The sequence below is a fragment of the Theropithecus gelada genome, chromosome 4, assembly GCF_003255815.1.
Source record: "Theropithecus gelada isolate Dixy chromosome 4, Tgel_1.0, whole genome shotgun sequence".
Classification (NCBI taxonomy): domain Eukaryota; kingdom Metazoa; phylum Chordata; class Mammalia; order Primates; family Cercopithecidae; genus Theropithecus; species Theropithecus gelada.
Window position 1 is genome coordinate 167,172,012 of NC_037671.1, and position 23,993 is coordinate 167,196,004.

The 23,993-nt window shown below is 36.2% G+C and overlaps 1 protein-coding gene across 1 annotated transcript in view; it reads left to right on the forward strand.

Moving 5' to 3' along the window:
- ADGRG6 (adhesion G protein-coupled receptor G6) overlaps positions 1–23,993 on the forward strand; it is a 131,581-nt gene that overhangs the window by 39,187 nt on the left and 68,401 nt on the right. The window contains exons 3-4 of the mRNA XM_025384092.1: positions 20,327–20,668; positions 22,949–23,572. Of these exons, the coding sequence (XP_025239877.1) occupies positions 20,327–20,668; positions 22,949–23,572 (966 nt within the window). The remainder of the gene's footprint in view (positions 1–20,326; positions 20,669–22,948; positions 23,573–23,993) is intronic.

A 23,993-nucleotide genomic window follows, 5' to 3' on the forward strand; every position in this document is an offset into this window, starting at 1 on the left:
CCTGTTGGGGATGGGAGGCTAGGGGAGGGATACTATTAGGAGAAATACCTAATGTGGTTAATGGGTGCAGCAAACAACCATGGCACATGTATACCTATGTGACAAACCTGCACCTTCTGCACATGTATCCCAAAACTTAAAGTATATATTTTTTAAAAAGCCATTTTTAGTCAAGTAAAAAAAAAAATCATCTAAATTAATGTAATGTATTTGTTTGTTTATATATGTATGGATATATTTATGAATTCTTAGGGCCAGGGACAGGCACTATACTAGGCTTGAAGATACAGTAGTAAATAAGTCATTGTCACTGTCTAAGAGGGAACAGAGATGTTGAGCAAGTGAAAGTTTACTTACAGTCAGAGCTGATATTCAGTTGTTTTTAGTTGTTTGTCATCCACATCAGCATCTACTCTGATCGATCAGAGCCCTAAATATTACCATAGTTTTTATATCACTGTATTGGGACTATCTCTCTACTTGGGAAACCAAATTTTAATGTCAATTTGTTGATATATAATGAGTAATATTTCAGGGGAACCAGAAGAGTAGATAGTCCACCTATGTAGAAAACCAAACAAAGATCTGAGTGTGAATTAGAAGACTGAGATGTATCCAGTGTTTAATCTTATCAAACCAAATGAGGTTTATGTATCCATCTGATGAGAGGCTTGATCTTATCAGGGGCACAAGGATTCTGAGTCATTTGCTGGGATTTTTCTAGTTGGCCTAGTACGGTACTTGGGTGGATATTACTATTGAGCTCTTCTTAGACTTCCCTTTTACTATACTTGGTGTATGTCTCTACATTCAGTCTGATAACAGTCAAGTCTTACTCTTCTCAGATTGTTTGTCTAAGATGACTATGTCTTTTGGTCTCAATGCAAAAGAGTTAACATTTAACACTTTAAAGAACAATTTAATTTCTGAGTTCTTAAGAAATAATTCATCATAGCTCCCCAAGACTGACAAGAGTTTCTATTTGAATAAAGTAACTAAATATTCTTTGGATTTCTATGTTAGTTATTTTTTATATTCTGGACGAAACTACTATGTTTATTCTGGCCAACAGATTTAAAATCTAAACATAAAGGTTTATTTTTCATAAATATGTTTTGAATTTGACCTTCACAGGGAACATTTTAAGTATCGTAATCAATGAGGTTTCAGGTACCTCTTTACAGAGAGCTACTGTGATTATGTTTTTGTGGTTGGATTTTTCTGCACCCATTAGCTGCATGGTAATGGGGTGGTGGAATTAAGGTTTTGAGAATCATCATACCACCCGTTTACCAGAAGTCAATAAAAAACAAACATGAGTGATAGGTTTATGTTCCAGTACAGTATATTTCTAAAATGATATTTGTTAATCCCTCCAGAGAATACATCAAAGGGAATATGAAACTCCAACTTTGATCAACTGAGCCTTCTTAAAATTAGACTCAGCATCAAATGTTAAAAGATCAGATGGAAGAGTCAAAATTTAGATATAAACATGAGATAGGTCATTTATCCAGAGGGAATAATGTGTATATTTATATTGGTAAAAATAGGATATCAGAAAAATGTTGTTTTCTAATTTCCTACATTATTTAAAAGTACCCCTCCTCTGTTTATTCCTGACGTCATTTGTAAATATCTGCTGCTTCAGTGTGAATACAGAGTGGACTTCAGTAACCAACTTCTTCCATGTGCTTCAAAAATATTCATGGATCATGAGCAAAGCAATATTTGAACATGAGGGGTGGTTTTTAAAATATATTTAGACTTCATAGAAAAGAAAAATCTGGTTTACTAAAATTTATGTTAAGTCTTAATGAGAATGTAGGACATTTCATTTATCAGCAATCTACTTTGATTTGTATTCTACAATGAATTAATGAATTTCTACTTGGTTAGGTTTATCTGGAAAGTTCTGCATTCCAAATATGTTAAGAAAACATGGTGATCTTTAGTCATCTTCGGCTTTTTGAATTGATTGGGATTTGATAAAAGTGTAATTATTAATTTCTTTCAATACAAACTTTTTTTATTGGTCTTATGGGAATATGAGCACAGTTGGGCCTGAAGCGGGTTCTAAAATGAGGGAAGCTATACCTTGTTTAGAAGTTACAATGCCATCACATTTTAAAGCATTAATACTGAGATATTAAGTAAGTGATCCAATCTAGTTAGGTGGTGAGTGGAACTAGAACTTACATCTTTTTCTCACTTCAGTGCTGTTTTCACCATATCACTGCAGTTTGAATAGACATTTCTTTATGAGCATCCTCAATGCCTCTTGTTTCAATCAAACATAAGACAATGAAATAACCAGATGTTGCAGATCAGGTTCGTGGAACACCAGATTCTGAGATAGAGATTAGAATGCAGGGGGTTGATCAGCGACTAATCTTGGACCAACACCTCTGTGGAAAGTGAAGGAAGAATGGGGCAGAGGAAGAAGTTGGCCTGTGGCACAATCCCAACAGCAACCTCAGCAGATAGTGCAGGCCCCCAGGTAGCTGGAATGTCCCACATAGTTGCTTAGACTGGCACAAGGAGACTAGGCCTTATACCTCACTTTGAGCAATCACTGGATGGAAGCTACCTGGGAAGGAGTCGTAACTAGGTGAGGTATCTCTCTTCAGTCTTCCAGTAGTCTGAGGGAAACTCAGCAGAGTACTGTCACTGGCTGTCAGTCTCAGCAGCCGAGAGAATGAGTACAGTCTCTAAGAGGGACCTGGCCAGAGCTCGACAGCATCTACTACAACACCATTATTGAATGACTACATGATGTTGGCTATTGCATAAGTCATTCTATATAGAGTTTCACTAATCCATACAGTAACCACACACACACAAAAAAGGTGTATGATATCTAAAAATAAATGATTTAGAGAGGTTGAATAACTTGTCCAAGATTACATAAAAATGGCAAGTCTGTCTGACTAAGAAGCTCATGTTTTTTTCATAAAGCTGTCCTTTAGGTAGCATAAATGATGGAGGGTGGATCATGTGAACTCTGTGGTTCCTCAAAATCCTTTGATTCTAGAGAAAAATTTAAATATTGTATTAATAAATACTGTTACCACCAGTACTACCAGCACTAGGGATAGATTTACCATTAAATGATGATTACACCAAGTTAGATAGGATCCCTGACTTTTGAGAAGCTTACAGACTAGATTGCATAAGCAAGGTCATTTTTAAAAATGATACACAGAAATCTGAGTTTTTTCATCAATAACGTAATACCACCTACTTTGTAAGGTGGTTATAAGAATTTATATGTGGAACGATAAGAGCACATGGTTTGAGACATCTTCAGCACTTGAAAACTTACTTTCTATGTTTATATTCAGTACAAGCATAGAGATATTAAAGAATATTTGTATTTATCATAGTTGGGAAAAAATAATTTTCATTTTGATTTTAATTAGCGGTGTCCTCTTGGGCAAGTCAATTGGTATCTCTGGCCCTTGGCTTTTACATTTTAAAAATGAAGTGCACAAGGTGGATGAATTATAAGGTTTATACCAGCAGTAATATTCTGCTAAATGCTATTGACAATAGAGATCCAGGTGGTTCAAGATGAAACAACTCACAAACTCAGCAACTGGTCTTAGTACATGATGCACCTGTGTGAGGAAGTTTATAGACTCTGCTGTGGCTTCCTGTCTTTCCTAAAGAAATCCATTTCCTCTTTAATATTTATAATGTGTGCCTTATGCAAAGTATGTGCTGAATAAATATAAAGTGACTAAAGTGAGACAAGGGTATTATATGAAATAAAATATATTCTCATCCTCAATTGGAATTCAGTTTAACTTTTATCATGATCAGTGGGAAGAGGGAGAAAGCAAATTGATCAGTTCTTCTACCATAGAAAAATCTTGATTTTTAAAAAACAATTATCTCTTATGGTTATACTGACCAAAAGCAATTTATAGATTCAAAGCTATTCCTATCAAATTACCAACATCATTTTTTCACAAAATTAAAAAAAAATCTAAAATCCATACAGAACCAAATAAGAGCCTGAATCACTAAAGCAATCCTAAGCAAAAAGAACAAAGTGGGGGGATCACACTACCAGACTTCAAACTATACTATAAGGCTACAGTAACCAAACCAGCATGGTACTGCACTAAAACAGACTAATAGAACAGGACAGAGAACCCTGAAATAAAGCCATACACCTACAACCACCTGATCTTCGACAAAGTTGACAATAATAAGCAATGGAGAAAGGACTCCCCATTCAATAAATGGTGCTGGGATAACTGGCTGACCATACGCAGTAGATTGAAACTGAACCTCTTCATTACACCATATACAAAAATCAACATAAGATAGATTAAAGATTAAATGTAAAACCCAAAATTATAAAAACCCTGCAAGACAACCTAGGACATTCCATTCTGGTCATTGGCCTTTGCAAAGACTTTATGACCAAGTCCCAAAAACAACTGTAGTGAAAACAAAAGTTCAGAAGTAGGACCTGATTAGTGAGCTTCTGCACAGCAAATGAAACCATCAGCAGAATAAACAGTCTACAGAAAGAAGAAAATATCCACTGTGCATCCAATAAAGGTCAAATATCCAGGATCTCTAAGGAACTTGAACAGATTGGCAAGCAAAAAACAACCCCATTAATACTCATCACTAATCATTAGAGAAATGCAAATCAAAACTACAGTGAAATACCATCTCACACCAGTCATAATGGCCATTATTAAAAAGTCGAAAAACAACAGATGCTAGTGAGTTTGCAGAGAAAGGTGAACACTTGTACGCTGCTGTCAGAAATGTAAATTAGGTTAGCCACTGTGGAAAACAGTGTGGAGATTTTTTAGTGAACTTAAAACAGAACTACCATTCGACCCACCAATCCCACTATTGGGTATATACCCAAAGGAAAATAAATCATTCTACCAAAAAGACACTTGCATGTGTATGTTCATTGCAGCACTATTCACGATAGCAAAGACATGGTGTCAACCATGATGCCCATCAGTGGTGGACTAGATAAAGAAAATGTGGTCCATGTACACTATGCAATACTACACAGCCTTAGAAAGAATGAAATCATTTCCTTTGCAGCAACATGATTGTAGCTGGAGGCCATTATCCTAAGTGAACTAATGTAGATACAGAAAACCAAAAATAACACATGTTCTCACTTATAAGTGGGAGCTTGAATCGAATATACATGGACCTAAAGACGGCAACAGTGGACACTGGGAACTGCTTGAGTGGAAGATGGAAGGAGGACGTGGGTCCAAAGGCTGCCTCTTGGGTACTATGCTCCCTATGTTGGTGACTATTTGTACCCCAAGCCTTAGCAGCACACAATTTTTCACTGTAACAAACCATGGGTACCCTCTGAACTTAAAATAAAAGTGGAAAAAATTATCTTGTAACATTAACACATACATTTGTATAAGTATATATGTTGGATATTGTATGTATTTTGAAACATACATGTCAAATAGACATGCTGCCTGACCCCAGGGAAATTGTGTGAACATATATGTGCATCCAAAAAGCATATACATTATGTATATACATGTAATAGTTCTCCCCTTTTTTCACTTTTTAAAAAACTTATCTCTTATGAATTCGTAGGGCTTAAGAAAAAAAAATACCTGACAAGGAAAACAAGCAATAAAATTAGATGAAGAGTGCCAAGGAAAGCAGTCCTAAATTTCAGAGGGCATGCCACAAGGTATTCAGATCTCCTCCCTCTCCTTTCTCTCTCTCCACCAAAAACAAACCCAAGCCTTTCCCTGATGTGAGATGAAAGAAATCTATAACTTTGTGTATTGGCATTACACAGTGTCACTGTATGAACTCAAGATAAGTGGGTCGTCTTGGAGATACACACTTGCTATTTTTTCTTTTCTCTCTACTTCCATTTTTATTGGATAATCCCCAAAGAATCAAAGAGGAAACAGATAGCTAAAGGCTCCCACCCAAGTTGTGGGCCCCCACCCAAGCTAAAGGCTCCCACCCAACCTATTTATTTTATTTAAAATAAAATAAATTTTATTTTACTTCTTTGGGTTCTTTATCACCAATTGCTACAGGACATCTAGAGGAAAAGGTGACAGTTTAATCTCCCATGATGTTATTCTAATTATGTTTAACAAGATGCCAATCATCTTGCAATGGTTTAATCATGATTTATATCAAACATTCTTAGTGTAGGATGTCTCCCTCCCAGTCTTTCCCTAAAATCTTGCATCAAATCAATTGAGATTTGACATTATCTTTTCTTTTTTAAAAAGTTTCTTTTTTGTTTTTTTAAAATCCAACAAAGACAGCAAAAGGATTACTATATTAATATTATTTGGATGTTGTATCAAGTGGGTTAGAATTTGATGTACTTTTTAAATTAAAATTTGCCATTAAAATTTACCTCAATTAATGGTTTTGTTTAAAAAGTTCATCTAACTTAATGAGATTTTATGTTTATTTTTATATTTCTGAAAACAGTGTGCCCCAAGAGGAGGATTTCCACATCTTCTTACATAGCTTTTACATCACTAAAAGCTGTATAAAAGCATCAAACTTTGAATTGAAAGGCTGTACCTAAAAATGATGTCATGAAGCAAATGGGTAGAACTAGATAGGATATAGTGCTGTCTTTGTCTTTTGCTTCAGCAGCCCAAGTCTAATTGTTGAATAATGTGCTTTAGAGGACAGTAGTCTCTTTCAAACTGAAACATTACAGAAAGTTCCACCCAGGCAATGTGCTATTTCTAGTCAAGTATATGGAGACTTTACATGCAGAGAGCAGCTATAAAGATGTTGGGATAGGAGCAACTTAGAAACCAGTTCAAATAGCAACTTAGACTTGTGTCCAAAATAGCTTTATATGAATTATAGATGTTTAATGTTCAGCCCTCCTCTAAGCAGATATTTAAATATAATAAACATAAATGATTTTTAGATTTTGCTCTTCTCATTTTCTTCTATTAAAAAAACCTTGGTGAAACTCCATCTCTACTAAAAATATAAAATTAGCTGGGCATGGTGGCGCGTGCCTGTAATGTCGGCTACTCAGGAGGCTGAGGCAGGAGAATCACTTGAATGAACTTGGGAGGCAGAGGTTGCAGTGAGCCGAGATTGTGCCATTTTGCTCTAGCCTGGGTGACAGGGTGAGTCTCCGTCTCAAAACAAAACACACAAAAAAACTTTACTTTGTCTGAGTTGTTAATGGCCAAATATAATCCTCAGTTTGTCAGTTATACATTAATAAGTCTTACATGAAATCACTTCATACATTCTCTTTTGTGTTTTGGCCAGGAGTTTAGCCTGAATTTTAAATTCAGTGTGATACCTATATTTCTTATTGATTATTTGTATAAGACAAATAGTAATCAAGGAAGTTCATCTGCATTGTTTGGTTTTGAATTATGACTTAGCTTTATAGAAAAGAAATCTGTAAAACGTCATAAAATGATATCCCTAAAAGGGCCGTATTAGAGAAAAAATGTTTTTGACAATTTAAAAGCTATTCCTTTCAGATAAAGTTGCATATATGTAAACTATTAACATTAATTTACAAGCAAATATTAAGTTTTATTAAAATTTTTTGGCTCATTTTGCATAGTGGAACTAACAGTTCATCTGCTTAGAAGCTGTACCACATTGGCTGAATGGCCCTTCAGTAAAATGCCTGATGCCTTGTTCACCCTAAAACCTAAAAGTCTGGTGATTATATTATAGGGAGAAGACAGTCATTTTGATTTCTTTGAATAGAGATTCAACTCGAATTATCTTAGTGAATAACTTGTACAATGATCTATTATCCAAACATCTCCTATTTATTTTAATTATTAACCAAAAACCTGGGGTTTCTCATCTCTTCCTGGTTAAGATTTGATGACAAAATGGCACATAGTCTTCCCATTAGATACTCTTCTCTGCAGGAGCAATATATTTGTATCTAAAACTTTGTATTTATATTGAATTTCTAAATTGGCTTTTTTTTTTAATTTCCCTTTCAATTTTTCTGCAAGATGGACCTCCCTATGTAATTTCAGTAATCACCAGGACTCAGTCTTCCCAGCCATCAGTGTTATTTTCATGGAGAATGGGGATACTATACTGTGTTATAGTTTAGGGTTATAATAATAATATACCTATTATTCTTTCAAAATGACTTTCCATGGAACATCACTACTTGATATTCTAAATGGAATCATGGAAGGAATCTATGTGTTAAAATAATATTTCTCTTTCTGTCAAATACCACTACAAAGCTAAATGGTAATCAAGATCATAGAAGCAATTTTGCAGAGATTTTGAATGACCATTCAACTCCCCCACGATAGTGAGTGGAACAAACAAATGCAACTGAGCATGCCTCTGCTCTCCAGCAACAGGGAGTGAGGTTTGCCACCATGCAAATCTCTGGGGGCACTGACAAGCTTCTATTTTTAGGTCTGTGCCTCCTATTGGAAATATGCTGCACTGTGTGCCCTGTAGACCACCCAGCCCACCCACTTTTTGTGGTTTGGCCTTCTGTAAGGCTTGCCTGCAGGTGTGACCTTACTCACCCACCTAGAACAAGCTACTCTGCCATTTTTCTGAAGTTTAAAAATATGACTGGCTAAAAGAAGACAGTAAGCAAGTCGATTTTTATACTGTCCTGGAAAGTTATAATTATAAAGTTTGGTGAACTTCGTGAACTTTTTGAAGCATGTTTTTGCTGCAAACTTGTGATTGATGTGGAGGCCCCCTGGGGCATAGGTAAAGCAGTTAAAATATAGGAAGTTGAGTGAGCTGTCTCTTGTACATAACCTACCAGAGGCTTTATGAGGTTAGCGTGTACATTGCCTCACCCCCAGCCCAGTGCAATTTGAAATTAGATAAACATTTTGGCAATGGTGTGGCAAACCGAAATTCAACCTTGCTTTTCAATAATTCTATTAACTTTATAAAAGTAATAAGCTATTTTTTGTAAAGTAAGCTGTTAGGCATCAAGAGCACACTAAAGCAGCTATATTAAGTAGAAAGGAGGTGATTTTTTTTCCTAATGTAACCACACTCTAAATCTTCACAATCTGTCAAAACTTGCTCTATAATTCTAAGCCAGCAATATTCAAAATAGCACAATAAGTACTGTTAGCAAGATGTGGAAATTTTCTTGAGCAGTAGGAATGTACCCCAGAAGTCAGGATGTTTGCTGACCATTAGCTCTACTTGCATGCAACCTGTATTGGCTGTCCCTTAGGGACTCAGACTTATGGCTCCAAAGTGGACAAATGAACACAAAGTCTCATGAACACTCAAAAAGAGCTTCTTGCTTCATAACCCTGTTAACTATACAAGGTACTCCTTTCCTTAGTGAAGCATCATATGTCTTCATAACTTCCTTGGAAACTTCTTTGTAGTAAAGGGAAAAATTGAGGCTCTGTTATGTGTCAGAACCTGAATCCACCACCCATAGTAGAACTTTAGAGCCAAAAGAGATTTTTTTTTTTCCAAGATGATGTGGAAATTAGAACCTCAGGGGTAGTGACTAGCTCAAGGTCACATGGTTTGTTAATGGAGGAGCCAAGACCAGAAGCCACTGTGATCTCACTTCTAAAATAGCCAAATAACCACATAAGCATGAATTACTTTAAGAGGAAGGTGATTTAGTCTGTCTTCTCTTATCTGGCACAAAGTAATCACTACCTAGATGTTAGTTGTTGTTAGAGTTATTTTAATTATTTTTATTTCCCACCCTCTCCAGATGTTACTGTGTTTCACAACAATATGTTTTAAGGGTTTATGTGGCTTGTATTCAAATTTTAAAGTAAAGATCTTGTGTAAGTTTAGGTCTGGGGAAGATATCGAGAGAGCTTCTAGTTTAGCTTCATAATAATATTGTCCTTCCCACAATGATTTTTTCCACAATAATAAAAAATCTTTTTTAAGCTAGGTCTTGTGATTTTAGCTAGAAGATAGTTTGAATAGAAGAAAACTTTTTAAAGTTCATTTTCAGAGTTTGCTGAAAAAATTATCTGCTTCTCTTTCCCTCTCTCTCTCATTCAAGCATACATAATCCCCTGACATATTATACTTGAGATCTATATAAAAAGTTAACATTTTATAAATACTTTGAAAACTAATTCCAGTGATGAATTAATTTAAAGCCTTAGATGGATAGCGTATTTAAACAAGCTGTTCATGTAAAAATGGAAAGCTTTTTTGAAAAAAAATTATTTAAAAAAATCTGTATTATGGAATTTTTACATCAGCTCTTATTACTAAGATGTTTACATAAAAAGTGTTCCATAAAGGGGGAAAATTATGCCGGTTGCACCTATAATTTGCTTTGCTCCAAACCTTGGCTGTTTAAACTGCTTCCATTTATGTGCACAAACCTGAATGAGTTTTTTTTATGCCCTCAAATTAAAGGCCCATTTGGAAAACTTGAGCTAACAAGCACACTTATCCTGCCACTACCATCTTTTTCCCAATATATTCTTCCAACTTATTGGGAAGGTAAGTTTGTAAACCCAAAATGTGCTCTAGCTACTAATTTCAGGTCCTTCACCTGCACCACATAACGTGGAATAAATAGGAAGCAATAACCCTCTGGCGACCATATGTAAAGGCATCTAAAAGAAAACTGAACATGAAAGGAAGTAAGGGCTCAGTAAGTTAGACTAATGAATGAACAAATCAAAATATGGCTAACATGCTTTGCCATTTAATAACAACCACAGTCACAACAACACTGAAAACTAATATTATTTGAGCATCTTACTGTGAGTCATGTATGGTCCCAGCACTTTATATAGATATCTCATTGGCTACATTCATGTGCTCAGGAAGTTAATTATGTGCTGTTTAGCCAGTAATGACATCATTGCCTTCATGGGTATTAGAACTATAATTAGCTTTTATGAGGCTAAGACAATCTCTACTTATGTTGGTAGTATTTAGCAATATTTTTCTGATTAATGCCAACATAAACCTGTTCCACCCTGCAATACTGCCTAGGTAATCCATATGGAAAGATTTTCTGTAACAGTCTCAAGTGAGATGAACATTGAGTGTGTGTCTTTTAAGTTTCCCTAGTCTTTCTTTAGGTGTAATAGGTAAGATCAAAATGAGACAAATCTTTGATGAACATTAGAATAGTCACTTTGCTGCTTTTCTGTCTTATCATCAGCAGTTAGGCTCACTTCAGTGAATTCCGTCCTTGTAGAATAAATCTGCCTTGCCACTGTGACTGCTATGTTCTTTCCATAAACTGTCAGTGTAGCTTGTTAGCTTTTGTCTTTCTTCTTGTCGTTTGTAGGTTCTTGGAATTGAGCTACAGTGATTCTTACAAGGATCTTTGTTCACTGGTAGTTTTGTGTTGTTTATGTATAAAGGAGCAAGGCTTTAAAAAGTATCTGTGACTGGACCTGATGGCTCACGCCTGTAGTCCCAGCACTTTGTGAGGCCAAGGAGGGTGGATCATGAGGTCAGGAGTTTGAGACCAGCCTGACCAACATGGTGAAACCCCGTCTCTGCTAAAAATACAAAAATTAGCCGGGCCTGGTGGCACATGCCTGTAGTCCTAACTACTCGGGAGGCTGAGGCAGGAGAATCGTTTGAACCCAGAAGGCAGAGATTGCAGCAGTGAGCTGAGATCACACAAGCCTGGGTAACAGAGTGAAAAAAAAAAAAAAGTATCTGTGCTGACCTGGTGCAGTGGCTCTTGCCTGCATACCTGTAATCTCAGCATTTTGGGAGGCTGAGGTGGGGGCATCACTTGAGTCCAAGAGTTTGAGAGCAACCTGGGCAACATTATGAGATCCCATCTGTACAAAAAAAAAAAAAAAATAGCTGGACATGGTGGTACATGCATGGTGGTCCTAGCTACTTAGGAGACTGAGGTGGGAGGACTGCTTGAGCCCAGGAGGTTGAGGCTTCAGTCAGCCATGATTGCACCAGTGCACTCCAGCCTGGGAGACGGAGCAAGACCCTGTATATATATATGTGCTAAACACAAATCCAGTTATTTTACTTTTGCCATATTAAAACCTTTTTAGTTTTCCTATTGCTGTTAGTATAATTTTTCATTTTCTCTAACATGACTTGCAAAATCCTGCAAAATCTTATCTCTGCCTACTTTGTCTTTATCTGTTATTTCTCTCCACTTTACACATGATGCTCTAGCTGAACTAAATCTTAAGTTACTTGAACCATCTATGCTGTCTTGTACCTGATGACCTCACTGCCCAGAACACTCTTTTCTATTTTGTCTCTATCTTCCCCCTTTACTTGGCTCACTCCCAAGCTGCATATTTATGTCTCAGTTTCTTGCTGATTTGGTTAGAAATGGTACTGTTTCCATGAAGCCTAAACCCAGACTATAGTATGGCACTCGTCTGTTCTATCAGAGCACCTGTTCTATCAAGAACACCTGTTCTATCAGAGCAGTTATCACATTGTATTATCACAATCTACTTATTTATCTGCATTTCCAATAATCCATAAATTCTGTAAAGTCAGAGATTATATCTTGTGCATGACTGTATTCCCAGAACCTGGCACAGTGCCAGGCACATAAATGTTTAATAAGTATTAAGTGCAGGGATGTGGGGAGATGAGAAGAAATAAGTTAGGAAGAGTGAACAGGGCTAATAAGGAGTGCTGTGTATGTCAGTCAAGGGGCTTGTCTTGTTGGATCCCAGAGAAGATTTGGAGTTAGAGAAAACTTATCTTCATACTTGGATATTGATAGATCTTTCTTTCTGGTAGTGATGTGAAGGATGAGTTAATTGCAGGTGACAAGAGTATTGACAAGGAGACCAAACTTTTATCCAAGAGAGAAAGGATGAGAACCTTAAATGACAGGACCTTAAACTATTGGAATGAGATGAGGAGATTTAACAACTGTGAATAAAACAAATGTCATAGCCTTTGGCAAATTATTTGAGACAGTGTGGGAGAAGGAAGAGAGAAGGGATGTTTAGAGCCCTAGTTTGGATGATGTTCATGCTGCTAACAGTTATGAGGAGGATACAAACATTATTTGAGGAATGATGTTTGGACTGATGGCTCTGTGGGATATCCAAGTGGAGATATTGAGTAGGTATTTGCAAAGCTAGGATATGGTGCTCAGTAGCACATGTATGGGATCAACATTTAGGTATAATAAGGCTTTTGTTCAGATGAGATTAGCCAGAGAGAATGGGCATATATAAAGAAAAGCTGAACATAGAGGAGAGCTCTATTAGAGTACTGGCTTGAGGCACACTTGGTTGCAATGAACAGAAATCGATTAAAATCAAGTAAAGTAGTAGGGCAGTAGGTGTAATAAGAATTATTGTCATATAAGTCAAGGACAGGCCACAAGAAACAGCTCCTACCCTTCATTACTGGATGTGGAATGGCTGGAATTAAAGCCTCTCTGTTTCTCAAAGGTCTGGTTTTCTCTCATCTCTCTGCTCTACATTTTCTTTTCATTTATTTATTTATTTATTTATTTAATTTTTATTGAGAGACGTGTGATCTCAGCTCACTGAAACCTCCACCTCCTGGGTTCAAGCAATTCTTCTGCTTCAGCCTCCTGAGTAGTTGGGGTTATAGGCGTGTGCCACCAGGCCTGGCTAATTTTTGTATTTTTAGTAGAGATGGAGTTTCACCATGTTAGCCAGGCTGGTCTTGAACTCCTGATCTCGTGATTCACCTCAGCCTCCCAAAGTGTTGGGCTTACAGGCGTGAGTCACCACGCCCAGCGTCTACATTTTCTCTCTTACCCTTTCCTCTGTCAGCCCCTCAGCTTCCTATATTTCCAAGTGGTCAAGGCAGCTGCTGCCTTTGAATTTCTATAATGTCATCATTCTTCTTTTTGTCATTCTCTGGATAAATTGTGTGTGTCTCTAACTTGAAATTCTCAGAGAAAGACAGCATTTGGGTGATTAGCAAAGCCCGTAGTTTGGTTCCCTTCAGGTCAGGGGTTTACTCCTTGGACCAAGTAGTGTGAAGATGACAGCAAGAACTGTGAGAGGAGACAGATTCTCTTGGGAGAAGGTGTACCTATGAAGATTGAGTAGCTCCTGTAGTAAACTGTTATTTAAAGCAGTACTTCTCAGAGTTTAACATGCTTATTAATTATCTGAGAATTTTGTTTAAATGCATTTTTTTTTTAGTAGGTCTGGGTGATTCTGCATGTCAGCAAGCTCTCAGGTGATGCTGATGCTGCTTGTCTGAGGTCCTCTGGCCAAACAGAAAGGATTGTAAAGCCAAGAGTAGCAGAGGCGGTGCTTGGAGAGGGCTGAGAGGGCAGGAGAGAAATGAGGAGAATGGAGAATTTGTGGGTAAGACTGTCCAGAAGCAGCCTGTGCTCGGAGGCATCCAATGCTGGAGAGGGTGAGCAAAATAAAAATGGAAGCTGCTTTAGTATAAACACTGTGTGAAATTTTGTAAGTTATCAGCTGAGTCCAAAGGCCTATGAATTCGTGAGCAAGAAGGTCCACAGCTGGATTAATCCAAAGTTGGGGGTTTGCAGGAAGAGAATAAGGAACTTGAATGGATATGTTAACCAGGAGGTAGATTTGGTGATAGACATGCAGTTTATGTTGTTTCAAATTATTCAGTGCCTTTAGATTTTTTTTTTTTTTTAAAGCTGGAAAAGACTCAACCATTGCTTGAGAGAGAATAGTTTCCCATGAAAATATGTGTGGGTGTGTGTACATATGCATACCCATGTGCTTGTGTGTCTAATCCTCTTGCAAGTGATGTATATCTACATAACAGGCTGACTCTGGAATGATTTACAACAGTTCACTTGTTTGGATCTTCAGAAAGTATTATTTTTTGCAGTCAGACATGGAATGTTCTCTTGCCAACGTGATTATGGAAAGACAGAACTCAAAGTTTAAACATTAACAGGATTACAGAAGAAAGAGATGTGTTTGAGGGTGTGGTGCATGTGGGTATCTTCGGAAATTCAAAAAATTGCCAGTCTTAATGGTGCCTCATCAAGGAAACTTCAGTTCAACATCTTGTTAATTTTCTAGTAATGTCAAACTTAATTGAACTGATTCAAGTAAGCCGATACCCTTTGGAACTCATGCTTAAAGTCGTTGAAGTAGCTTCTTATTCAGGGTGTTTCCAAAGAACGTTTTGGGGTTGACCCATTACAGAGGGAAATGGAACAATTATCTGGTTGACTCAGGAAACCATTGTTTTAGGAGGAGTGGGTGAATGAACTGGTATTCTGGCATGGCTGTCAGAAGTTCTGGTAGGGGACTGGAATGACCAATGTAACCGTGCTTTACGAAAGACCCTCCTCAATAGTGGAAATGCTATTTTTGAATGCAGAGCTTGAGGAGGAGTGGTGAGGGTGGTGGGGATGCTTGCCAAGTCTGTCACATTAACAGAATCACAGATGTCACAGCCAGATTGCCTTGGATTCCATGCCATCTTGAAAAATATGGATAGTGGTCTGAAATCACTTAAAATAGCTTACTTTGATGAAGTCATCCATTTCTGCATATTATCAATCATTTAATACACGCCAACATCTAAAATGTTGCTGATATTTTACATTTCAGTGATGTTACATCTGAGAGCAATTTACTTAGATCTGGAGAAATGGTATATGGCTATCCTGGCTCTTTACTGACTTAGGTATTAGAACTGGTTCTAGAATTGTTAGTTGCTGGCCCTTAGGTTTAATCTTTAGAAGCCACCAAGACTGCTAAATATTTTAAATGTTTTTAATCAACAAATGAGCTTTTCATGTGTTAGAACTTAGTATATCCTCATGGATAATTCAAATCATGACTGAATAAATGCAGAACAAGCAGGCGACTTAAGCTAAATTTTCTGGAGATAATTTTCACTGGCCAGGTTTTTCTACAGGCTCATTAGCTGCAGTTTTATGTATGTTCAAATAAAGATCAAGGTTTACTTAAATGAATTAATTTTGTTCACCATTTAACACAATCTAGAAAAAGCAATTATTCAGTACCATCTACATATTTGTGTTGAAAGAAGCTAAAATTAATCTCCATTTTGATTTATCTCTTGGGATCTAAAATTCTTGTTTTAAAGAGATTTTAAAGAATAGGCATTTGGATTTTATAAAGAAGTACTTGTGGCAAAGGTAGTGTAAGAATCCAAATCTGAGATATTAAAAAAACCTCACAAGGTAGTGGTTATTAAATCTGTATCGAAGTGTTATGTATCAATTGAATTATGCTTTGGCATGACTGGAAGATTTTTCATTATAGATTAGAGTTTCATTGAAAAATAAACTTTTGTAAAAATACGCACAAGTAAATTACTGCTAAATACTTGTAAGCATAGGCAAGAACTGAGGGTGGAATTTGTTTTGTCGTTTGTTTGGATTACTTGAAAACCTTGCTTTTATAAATTATCTGTAAGAATATGTTACCATATCTGTCTTTGAGAACATATTGAGCCAGATGCTTTGAATTGGGTAGCTTTTAGCATATGTGTTAATCCTGATTTTACCAATACCGCATTCAGTGGCTACTTTAGTAACCATCTAATTAGGTAGCCCTGAGTCTTACAAGAGAACAAAGTAATTACTTACTAGGCTAGCTCATAGTGTAGGAATCAGTTAGCAGTGATATTTGACTACTCCAAATTGGAAAATTCAAAGCACTATATTTCATACTTCCTAATACTCTTTATTAAAATGTTTCCAAATGAGTTTCTTAAAACATGTTTATTTTAGGGCTATGGAACTATTAAGAAATTGTCCATTTAAAAAATGTCTTTTAAAGAAGTACTTGAGCTCACCATTTTGGTGTGTGTTTTTTGTTTAAGTGTGGCAACTTTTTCTTTCCTAGAAAGACACTAGGCTTACATTCAGAAGGGCTGGTTTGAATTTTGGTGCTGCTATCAATTAGATATGTGACTTTGTGCAAGTTATCCAATCTATATTAGCCTCATTTGTTTCCTCTAAAGATAGAGGTGGTAATAATTCTCAGGGTTATTATAATGTTAAATGAGTTATATGTGAAAGCTTGTTATTGTGAATTGCTCTATGAGTATAATGAAGAGGATGATATTGTGTCTAATTTAATTGATATTTCATCTATTTAAGACAATTATTATTTAGTAGCACTATCTCTAAATGCTATCTAGCCACTGAAGGTAAGAATCATATGGAAGAATGTATCAAATGTTCTTCTGAATTCATGTTATGAGTGTCATCTTTATCTTGTTTCTATCCCTCTGAGTGCATAAGGAAAAAAGAGATTCTACTAAGGTGGTGTCCTATTTTACCTCTCTTAAATATTTAATGCACTGATTTTGTGTTATAGTAATTATTAATAATAGCCAACACTTAACTAGTGCTAACTATGTCCCAGGTACAACTTCCAGGACTTTCTAATATTAATCCATGTTATCCTCCTGGTAACTCTGGGTAGTGGTTGCTGTTATTATCACCAGTGTAAAGGTGGAGAAACTGAGGCACAGATAAATTAACTTGTGAAAGATTACACAGTGTTATCGGTCAAATTTAACTTTCTTATACCCTTGGGCAGGCATGGTGGCTCAGGCCTATAATTTCAGTACTTCCAGAAGCCGAGGTGGGAGGACTGCTTGAGCCCAGTAGTTTGAGGCTGCAGCGAGGGCCACTACACTCCAGCCTGGCTGACAGAGAGATACCCCGTCTCTAAAAAATAATAATTATAATAAATTTTCTTAAACCCTTTCTTCAGCTTTTAGGGAAGAATTTCACAAAGATAATATACAGGATAAAGGAAGTCATGCACATTACTTGGGTCTTGGATATAAAGGATGGCATCTTATCTTGGAAAAATGATGCTGCCTATCTGCATGTTGAGATGACAGAGATTGTTGCTTATTTTCCTTTATATTTTTATTTTTAATCTCCAATGTCTATAACTGGATAAATTATTGTTAATTTACTAGGATTACTTCTCTCTCCTGAGCCTAAGGCAAAGTAACAGTCCTAGCCATCTCAGTCCTGTGCTGTGAGTGATGTAATTGGAAGAAACAGCCCAACACCCCACCCGAAGAGATGTTCCAGAGCACATGGACTCTATCTTCTTTTCAGACTTAGAATTTGACTTGGTTATACTGCATGGAGTCTTTCTTTAATTTAGGCATGGTTCCCTTCATTTAAGCTACTCATTTGTTCATAAATTTAGCAAATTTTATCGAAGATCTCCTATGCGCCAGGGGTGCTGTGCAGTGCTGGAGAGTAGAATGGCAAATATGACAGTCACACACCCTCTGCTTGTTGAGTTTACAAAGTAGTGGAAGAAGATTGACAATAAGAAAATCATATCACAAATGGAAGTAACACAAGTCCTCTGAATAGCGCTACAAAGCAGAGGAACATGGTGCTCCAGGGATGGATAAGAGAAGGCATTTGGCAGACACTTGAGGATCATCATTTGTTTTCCATAGTCTGTCTTTGGTCTCGTACAAGATGTCAGAGACTTAAGGAGGACTAGCAGGAGGAGGGCAAGTTAAAAAGAATGGATGGGGATAGAGTTGGCGTATTGAAACATTGAGTAATACAAAGTGGCCGCAGAGAAAAGAAAAACCTCACTTGAGCTGTGTAAAACATCAAATTAGTCCTTGAACATATCACTGTATCATAGAAGAATAGTTGTATTTGTAGTAACTACCATGTTTCAAGAAATGTTACTGCATATGCATTCTAGTCAACTCAGTAAAAGAGGGAGGGATATAATAAATTTAGTTATTTTCATTAGTATGTTGAAAGTATTTTATTGTTTGAAAGTTTATGTGTCCATTTAATGGCAGTTTATCCAGTATTTTGGATAAATGAGATCACTGCCTTCATTTATATAAATATGTCAAAGCAATGTGCATATTAGTTGCAAAAGCATCTCTGGACAGGAAGATGATAGACCTTGGTTTCTGATTCCAACTGGTGGATAAATAATAATTGAGAACAACCTAACTGTTCTCATTAGAGAAAATGGGAAAGTAGCATTTCCCCTGTCTACCTCAGAAGGGTTTTTCTTTACATATTTCATTCAATTAATATTTTTTGTGAACCTTATACTGAGAACAAATAGTGATGGGCAAAGGAGACATCATCTTAGATCTTATAGGACTTACATTCCATGGGAAAAACCAATATTTATTTACAATGGGTCTTAATTTTTCCATTCCTGTGACCTGCAGTGCTGTTCTCTAGTGTGCTCATGGCATGCTCCCTCACTTCATTCAGTTGGGTCTTTTCTCAAATATCACCTCTTTGGAGAACCACCATCTCTAATATTCATTTCAGTCTCTCTTTATCCTTTGCTTTACTTTTCTTCCTCACCTTTATCTGTCATTATACTTGTAGTTGCCTTTAGGTCCAACACTGAAGTATAATAATCCTTTATCCAACCAGGCGTAGTGGTGCACACCTGTAGTCTCAGCTACTCAGGAGGCTGAGGCACTAGAATTGCTTGAACCTGGGAGACAGAGGTTGCAGTGAGCCAGAGTCATGCCACTTCCTTCCAGTCTGGGCAACAGAGCAAGACTGTCTCAAAAACAAACAAACAAAAAGATTCCTTTATAGAGAGACTTTGTCTTTCCTGCTCATTGATATTGATATATATTATTTAGAATAGTGCATGGCACATAATAGACTCACAATAAATATTTACTGAATGAATGAGTAAATGAGATGAGCCCACAAGCATATAATTACCAACTGTGACAAACAAATGGGGTAAGTGAATGTATTTTCAAAACTATAAGTAATCCATGTTTGCAAGGTGATGCTATTTATTTGAATTTCAGAAAAAAAAATACAGTCTGCCAGAAGATAGCTTATTATTTTTTTGTATTTGTAGCTTTCTATTAAATTATTTATTTTCTAAGAGTTTCTCTTCCTTTATATCCATGATTTGTAATACTGAACACTATCTTTATGGTTCTGTAACCCCCGCCATCCCAGTTCAATTACTGTCTGGAGTAGAGATTCTTAATCTGGGTCAGTGAACCTTTGTGAAATTCACTGTTGCCTTCTGAGGCCTCATTGTACTCCTTGAAATTGTGTGTAACATGTGTGGCCCCTGCTCATTTTACTGGAGAGAGTTCCTGTAACTGTCAGATTCTCAGACTGTATAACCTCCCAAGTTTAAAAATCATTGCATTAAAATTTTTTATTTCCCTTTTACTTTTTGTTGCTCTATTGATGGTTCTTTTCCTCCTCAAGAATGTTTCATTTTCCATTTATATTTTATGATTGTATGTTGGTATTTTTAAATATTTACTGCTCGATTGTCCCCAGTGTGTGGTATTCTCGGTTTATTGTATGCATCTGAACCCAGACCTTCTCTTTGTCTCTCTTTTGTCTGGCCAGCAGTGTGGGGATGTGCCAACTGCCGAGTGGTTTTGTCCAACCCTTCTGGGACCTTTACTTCTCCATGCTACCCTAACGACTACCCGAACAGCCAGGCTTGCATGTGGACGCTCCGAGCCCCCACTGGTTATATCATTCAGATAACATTTAACGACTTCGACATTGAAGAAGCTCCCAATTGCATTTATGACTCATTATCCCTTGATAATGGAGAGAGCCAGACTAAATTTTGTGGAGCAACTGCCAAAGGCCTATCATTTAACTCAAGTGCGAATGAGATGCATGTGTCCTTTTCAAGTGACTTTAGCATCCAGAAGAAAGGTTTCAATGCCAGCTACATCAGAGGTATGTAAACCAAAGGCAGTGCCAACCTTCTGCTTTTGTTTAACGTGTTCTGCAGTAAACACAAGGACCAGAAGACAGAGTTATGCTCTTTTATGTGAATGTGAATGATTAGGATTGGGATTTAAGGGCAAGAAGCTGTTAATATTCTCTGAGCATTCTTGTTAGCAAAATATAATTACCACATCCAAAATCTGGTTACAGTAGAGTTGAATTCTTTTATGTTGTTTATATACAGAACATTTAAAGGCTGCTTGGAAGACACTGTAGATATTCCACTGCTAATAATTAAAATCTGTAATTCTAACATCTCTCCACTGAAAATTTAAAACATCCCTTTTAGAAATCATTTCATTTTGGGTTTTATGATGTTGTCCTTTTAAGGAACTATGGTATGGAAAAAATACAGAAAATGAACAGTAAATTTTTAACAAGCTATTAACAGTTTAAGCTAATAAATAACACAGCTTGAGGAAAGCCCCCTGAAAATGGCTAACTGAAGGAAATAAGGCATATTTTTATTAAATATGTTTTCTATATTCTGGCACAACATAACATTTAAATAATCTTTCTCTCTCAAACCTGTGTTTCCCTAAAGAAACTCAAGCTTCGATATGATGAGACTGAGTTATACTGTTTCTTCTGTACTTTCTAAGTAAAAACAAGCAGAAAGGTACAACTACAAAAATGACTATTATGATTTAGTTATACTTTTTTTTCTTCTGAACTTTCTAAGTAAAAACAGAAAGGTACAACTATGAAAATGACTGACTCTCACTATTATAAATTGTGTTTTTTGATTGTGGAGTTATTTATTTATGTTTGTCATGGTTAAAACACACATGCTTAAATTTTTCAAATTGTTTTAAATTTTTCAAAATAATGTTTTAAAAATGATAAAATATAGGACATTGGAAAACAAAAAAAGAAGCAAAGTAGAATTATCTGTACAAATGCCACCCAGCTGTAACCACTAATAAAATATTGATGGAGACATTTATTTCTAGGCTTTTAATTTTAACAATGCATGTAGAATACTGGTTCATATTGTTTAAGTGTCTCTTTGCATAAGTGGACCTATAAACTTCTTTATATTTAAAAAGTAGACTAAAGTCCATGATTCCTTTAAATTCTATCATAGATTTTTACTAGAATAGTTATACTAAAATGATGTTTTATTACAGAACTATTCTTGATGTACTGAATATTAAAATATATTCAAACTGTTATTCGTATGAAACCAGCATTAAAAAGTATTTTCGAGGAGAAATACTTCTTTCTTAAATTAGTCTCACAATGGCTATGATATTAGCATAGGGCTAAATCTATTGGTATTATTTAATAATTTTGCATGTATCATAGAAGGATTAGGTGAATACATTTTTATTTTGAATTTATTGCACATCTATTATTATAATAGTACTTGCCACTTATTGCTGTGGTACTGGCACTGCTCTATGCTTTGGACATACTAACTTATTTAATTCTTATTGACCGTATATGCAATAGGTGCCGTTGTTGCCCATTTTACAAATAAGACAAAGGTAGAGAGAGATGAAGTAACATACCCAGGGTCACATGGCCAGTACCCAGAAGAGCTGGAGTAGGAAACTCCATGGTCTGCCCTTTACTACTCAAAAACTAGCTTATATGTCTGGATACCTTAAATTTCCACTTTGTTTGACTTTTCACTAGACTCCCTTTCCTCCCTCTCCTTAATAGAATTATTTTTGTATTTGTTCCTAAAACATCCTGATGATGGCAGAAAAAAATAGGAGGATATAGAGTATCTGAAAGGGAGATGGCAGTACAGGAATGTTTGGGAAGAGTGAAAAGTAATCATTAATGAAAATAAGAACTATTATTTGTGTTTAGAAATCATTTGAAAAGTAGTTTTTTTGAAAATCTTAATGTATAAACAAAGCCTTCCTGAAACCAGTTATTTCCTTAATTAGGTAGTTGGGGTTTTTAAGTTGTTAATGTCTCAGTTTCAGGATTAAAAAAATGCTTATCCACTTTGCTGGCTGTAACTCAAAAGTTAGGTGTGAGAGATCCAATCATGACTAGAGATGAAATGAGTAGAATTTCTTACTACTGTTGCTGATATCAGACAACTGGTAATGGGCTGCTGACAGAAGATGGATGAGTAAGAGGGGAGGGATGGGGCAAATGGTAGGTAAAAAGCTAACTAGTAGGAAGCAGTGGAGGGCTTGATGTTTTGCATCACATTAGTCTGTGTTCTGAAGTTAACAGGTTTATCTTTCCTGTTATGTTTTGTCCTAGTTGCTGTGTCCTTAAGGAATCAAAAGGTCATTTTACCCCAGACATCAGATGCTTACCAGGTATCTGTTGCAAAAAGCGTCTCCATTCCAGAGCTCAGTGCTTTCACACTCTGCTTTGAGGCAACCAAAGTTGGCCATGAAGACAATGATTGGACAGCTTTCTCCTACTCAAATGCATCCTTCACACAATTGCTCAGTTTTGGAAAGGCCAAGAGTGGCTACTTTCTATCCATTTCTGATTCAAAATGTTTGCTGAACAATGCATTACCTGTCAAGGAAAAAGAAGACATTTTTGCAGAAAGCTTTGAGCAGCTCTGCCTTGTTTGGAATAATTCTTTGGGCTCTATTGGTGTAAATTTCAAAAGAAACTATGAAACAGTTCCATGTGATTCTACCATTAGTAAAGTTATTCCTGGGAATGGGAAATTGTTGTTGGGCTCCAATCAAAATGACATTGTCTCTCTTAAAGGAGACATTTATAACTTTCGACTTTGGAATTTTACCATGAATGCCAAAATCCTCTCCAATCTCAGCTGTAACATGAAAGGGAATGTAGTCGACTGGCAAAATGACTTCTGGAATATCCCAAACCTTGCTCTGAAAGCTGAAAGCAACCTAAGCTGTGGTGAGTTTGTACCTTATTCCTTTTTTTTTTCTTTTTTTAGCATTATTCTATGAATATGATTGTCAATAAGGAATTGTACATACACACAAATGTATGTGTATGTATATTCCCACATATAGATATAGATATCTATGTTATCGTTAAAAAACTCTTTTAAGTTTTAAAATGTCGTCTGCTCAGCTCTTATAGCACACATTTGATTATAAACTATGCATGATCCATCAAGACATTTGGTTTAACCATTCTTAAGTTTTCCCCATGTCATAAAATATCACAGAGTTTATCACTAATATAACAACAGTTATAATTGTAGACTCTCAAATAGAAATGTTAACACTAGGCTTGAAATAAAATAAATTAATAAGTAAGTTATTGTTATTTTTTTTGAGACAGCATCTCACTGTGTTGCCCAGGCTGGAGT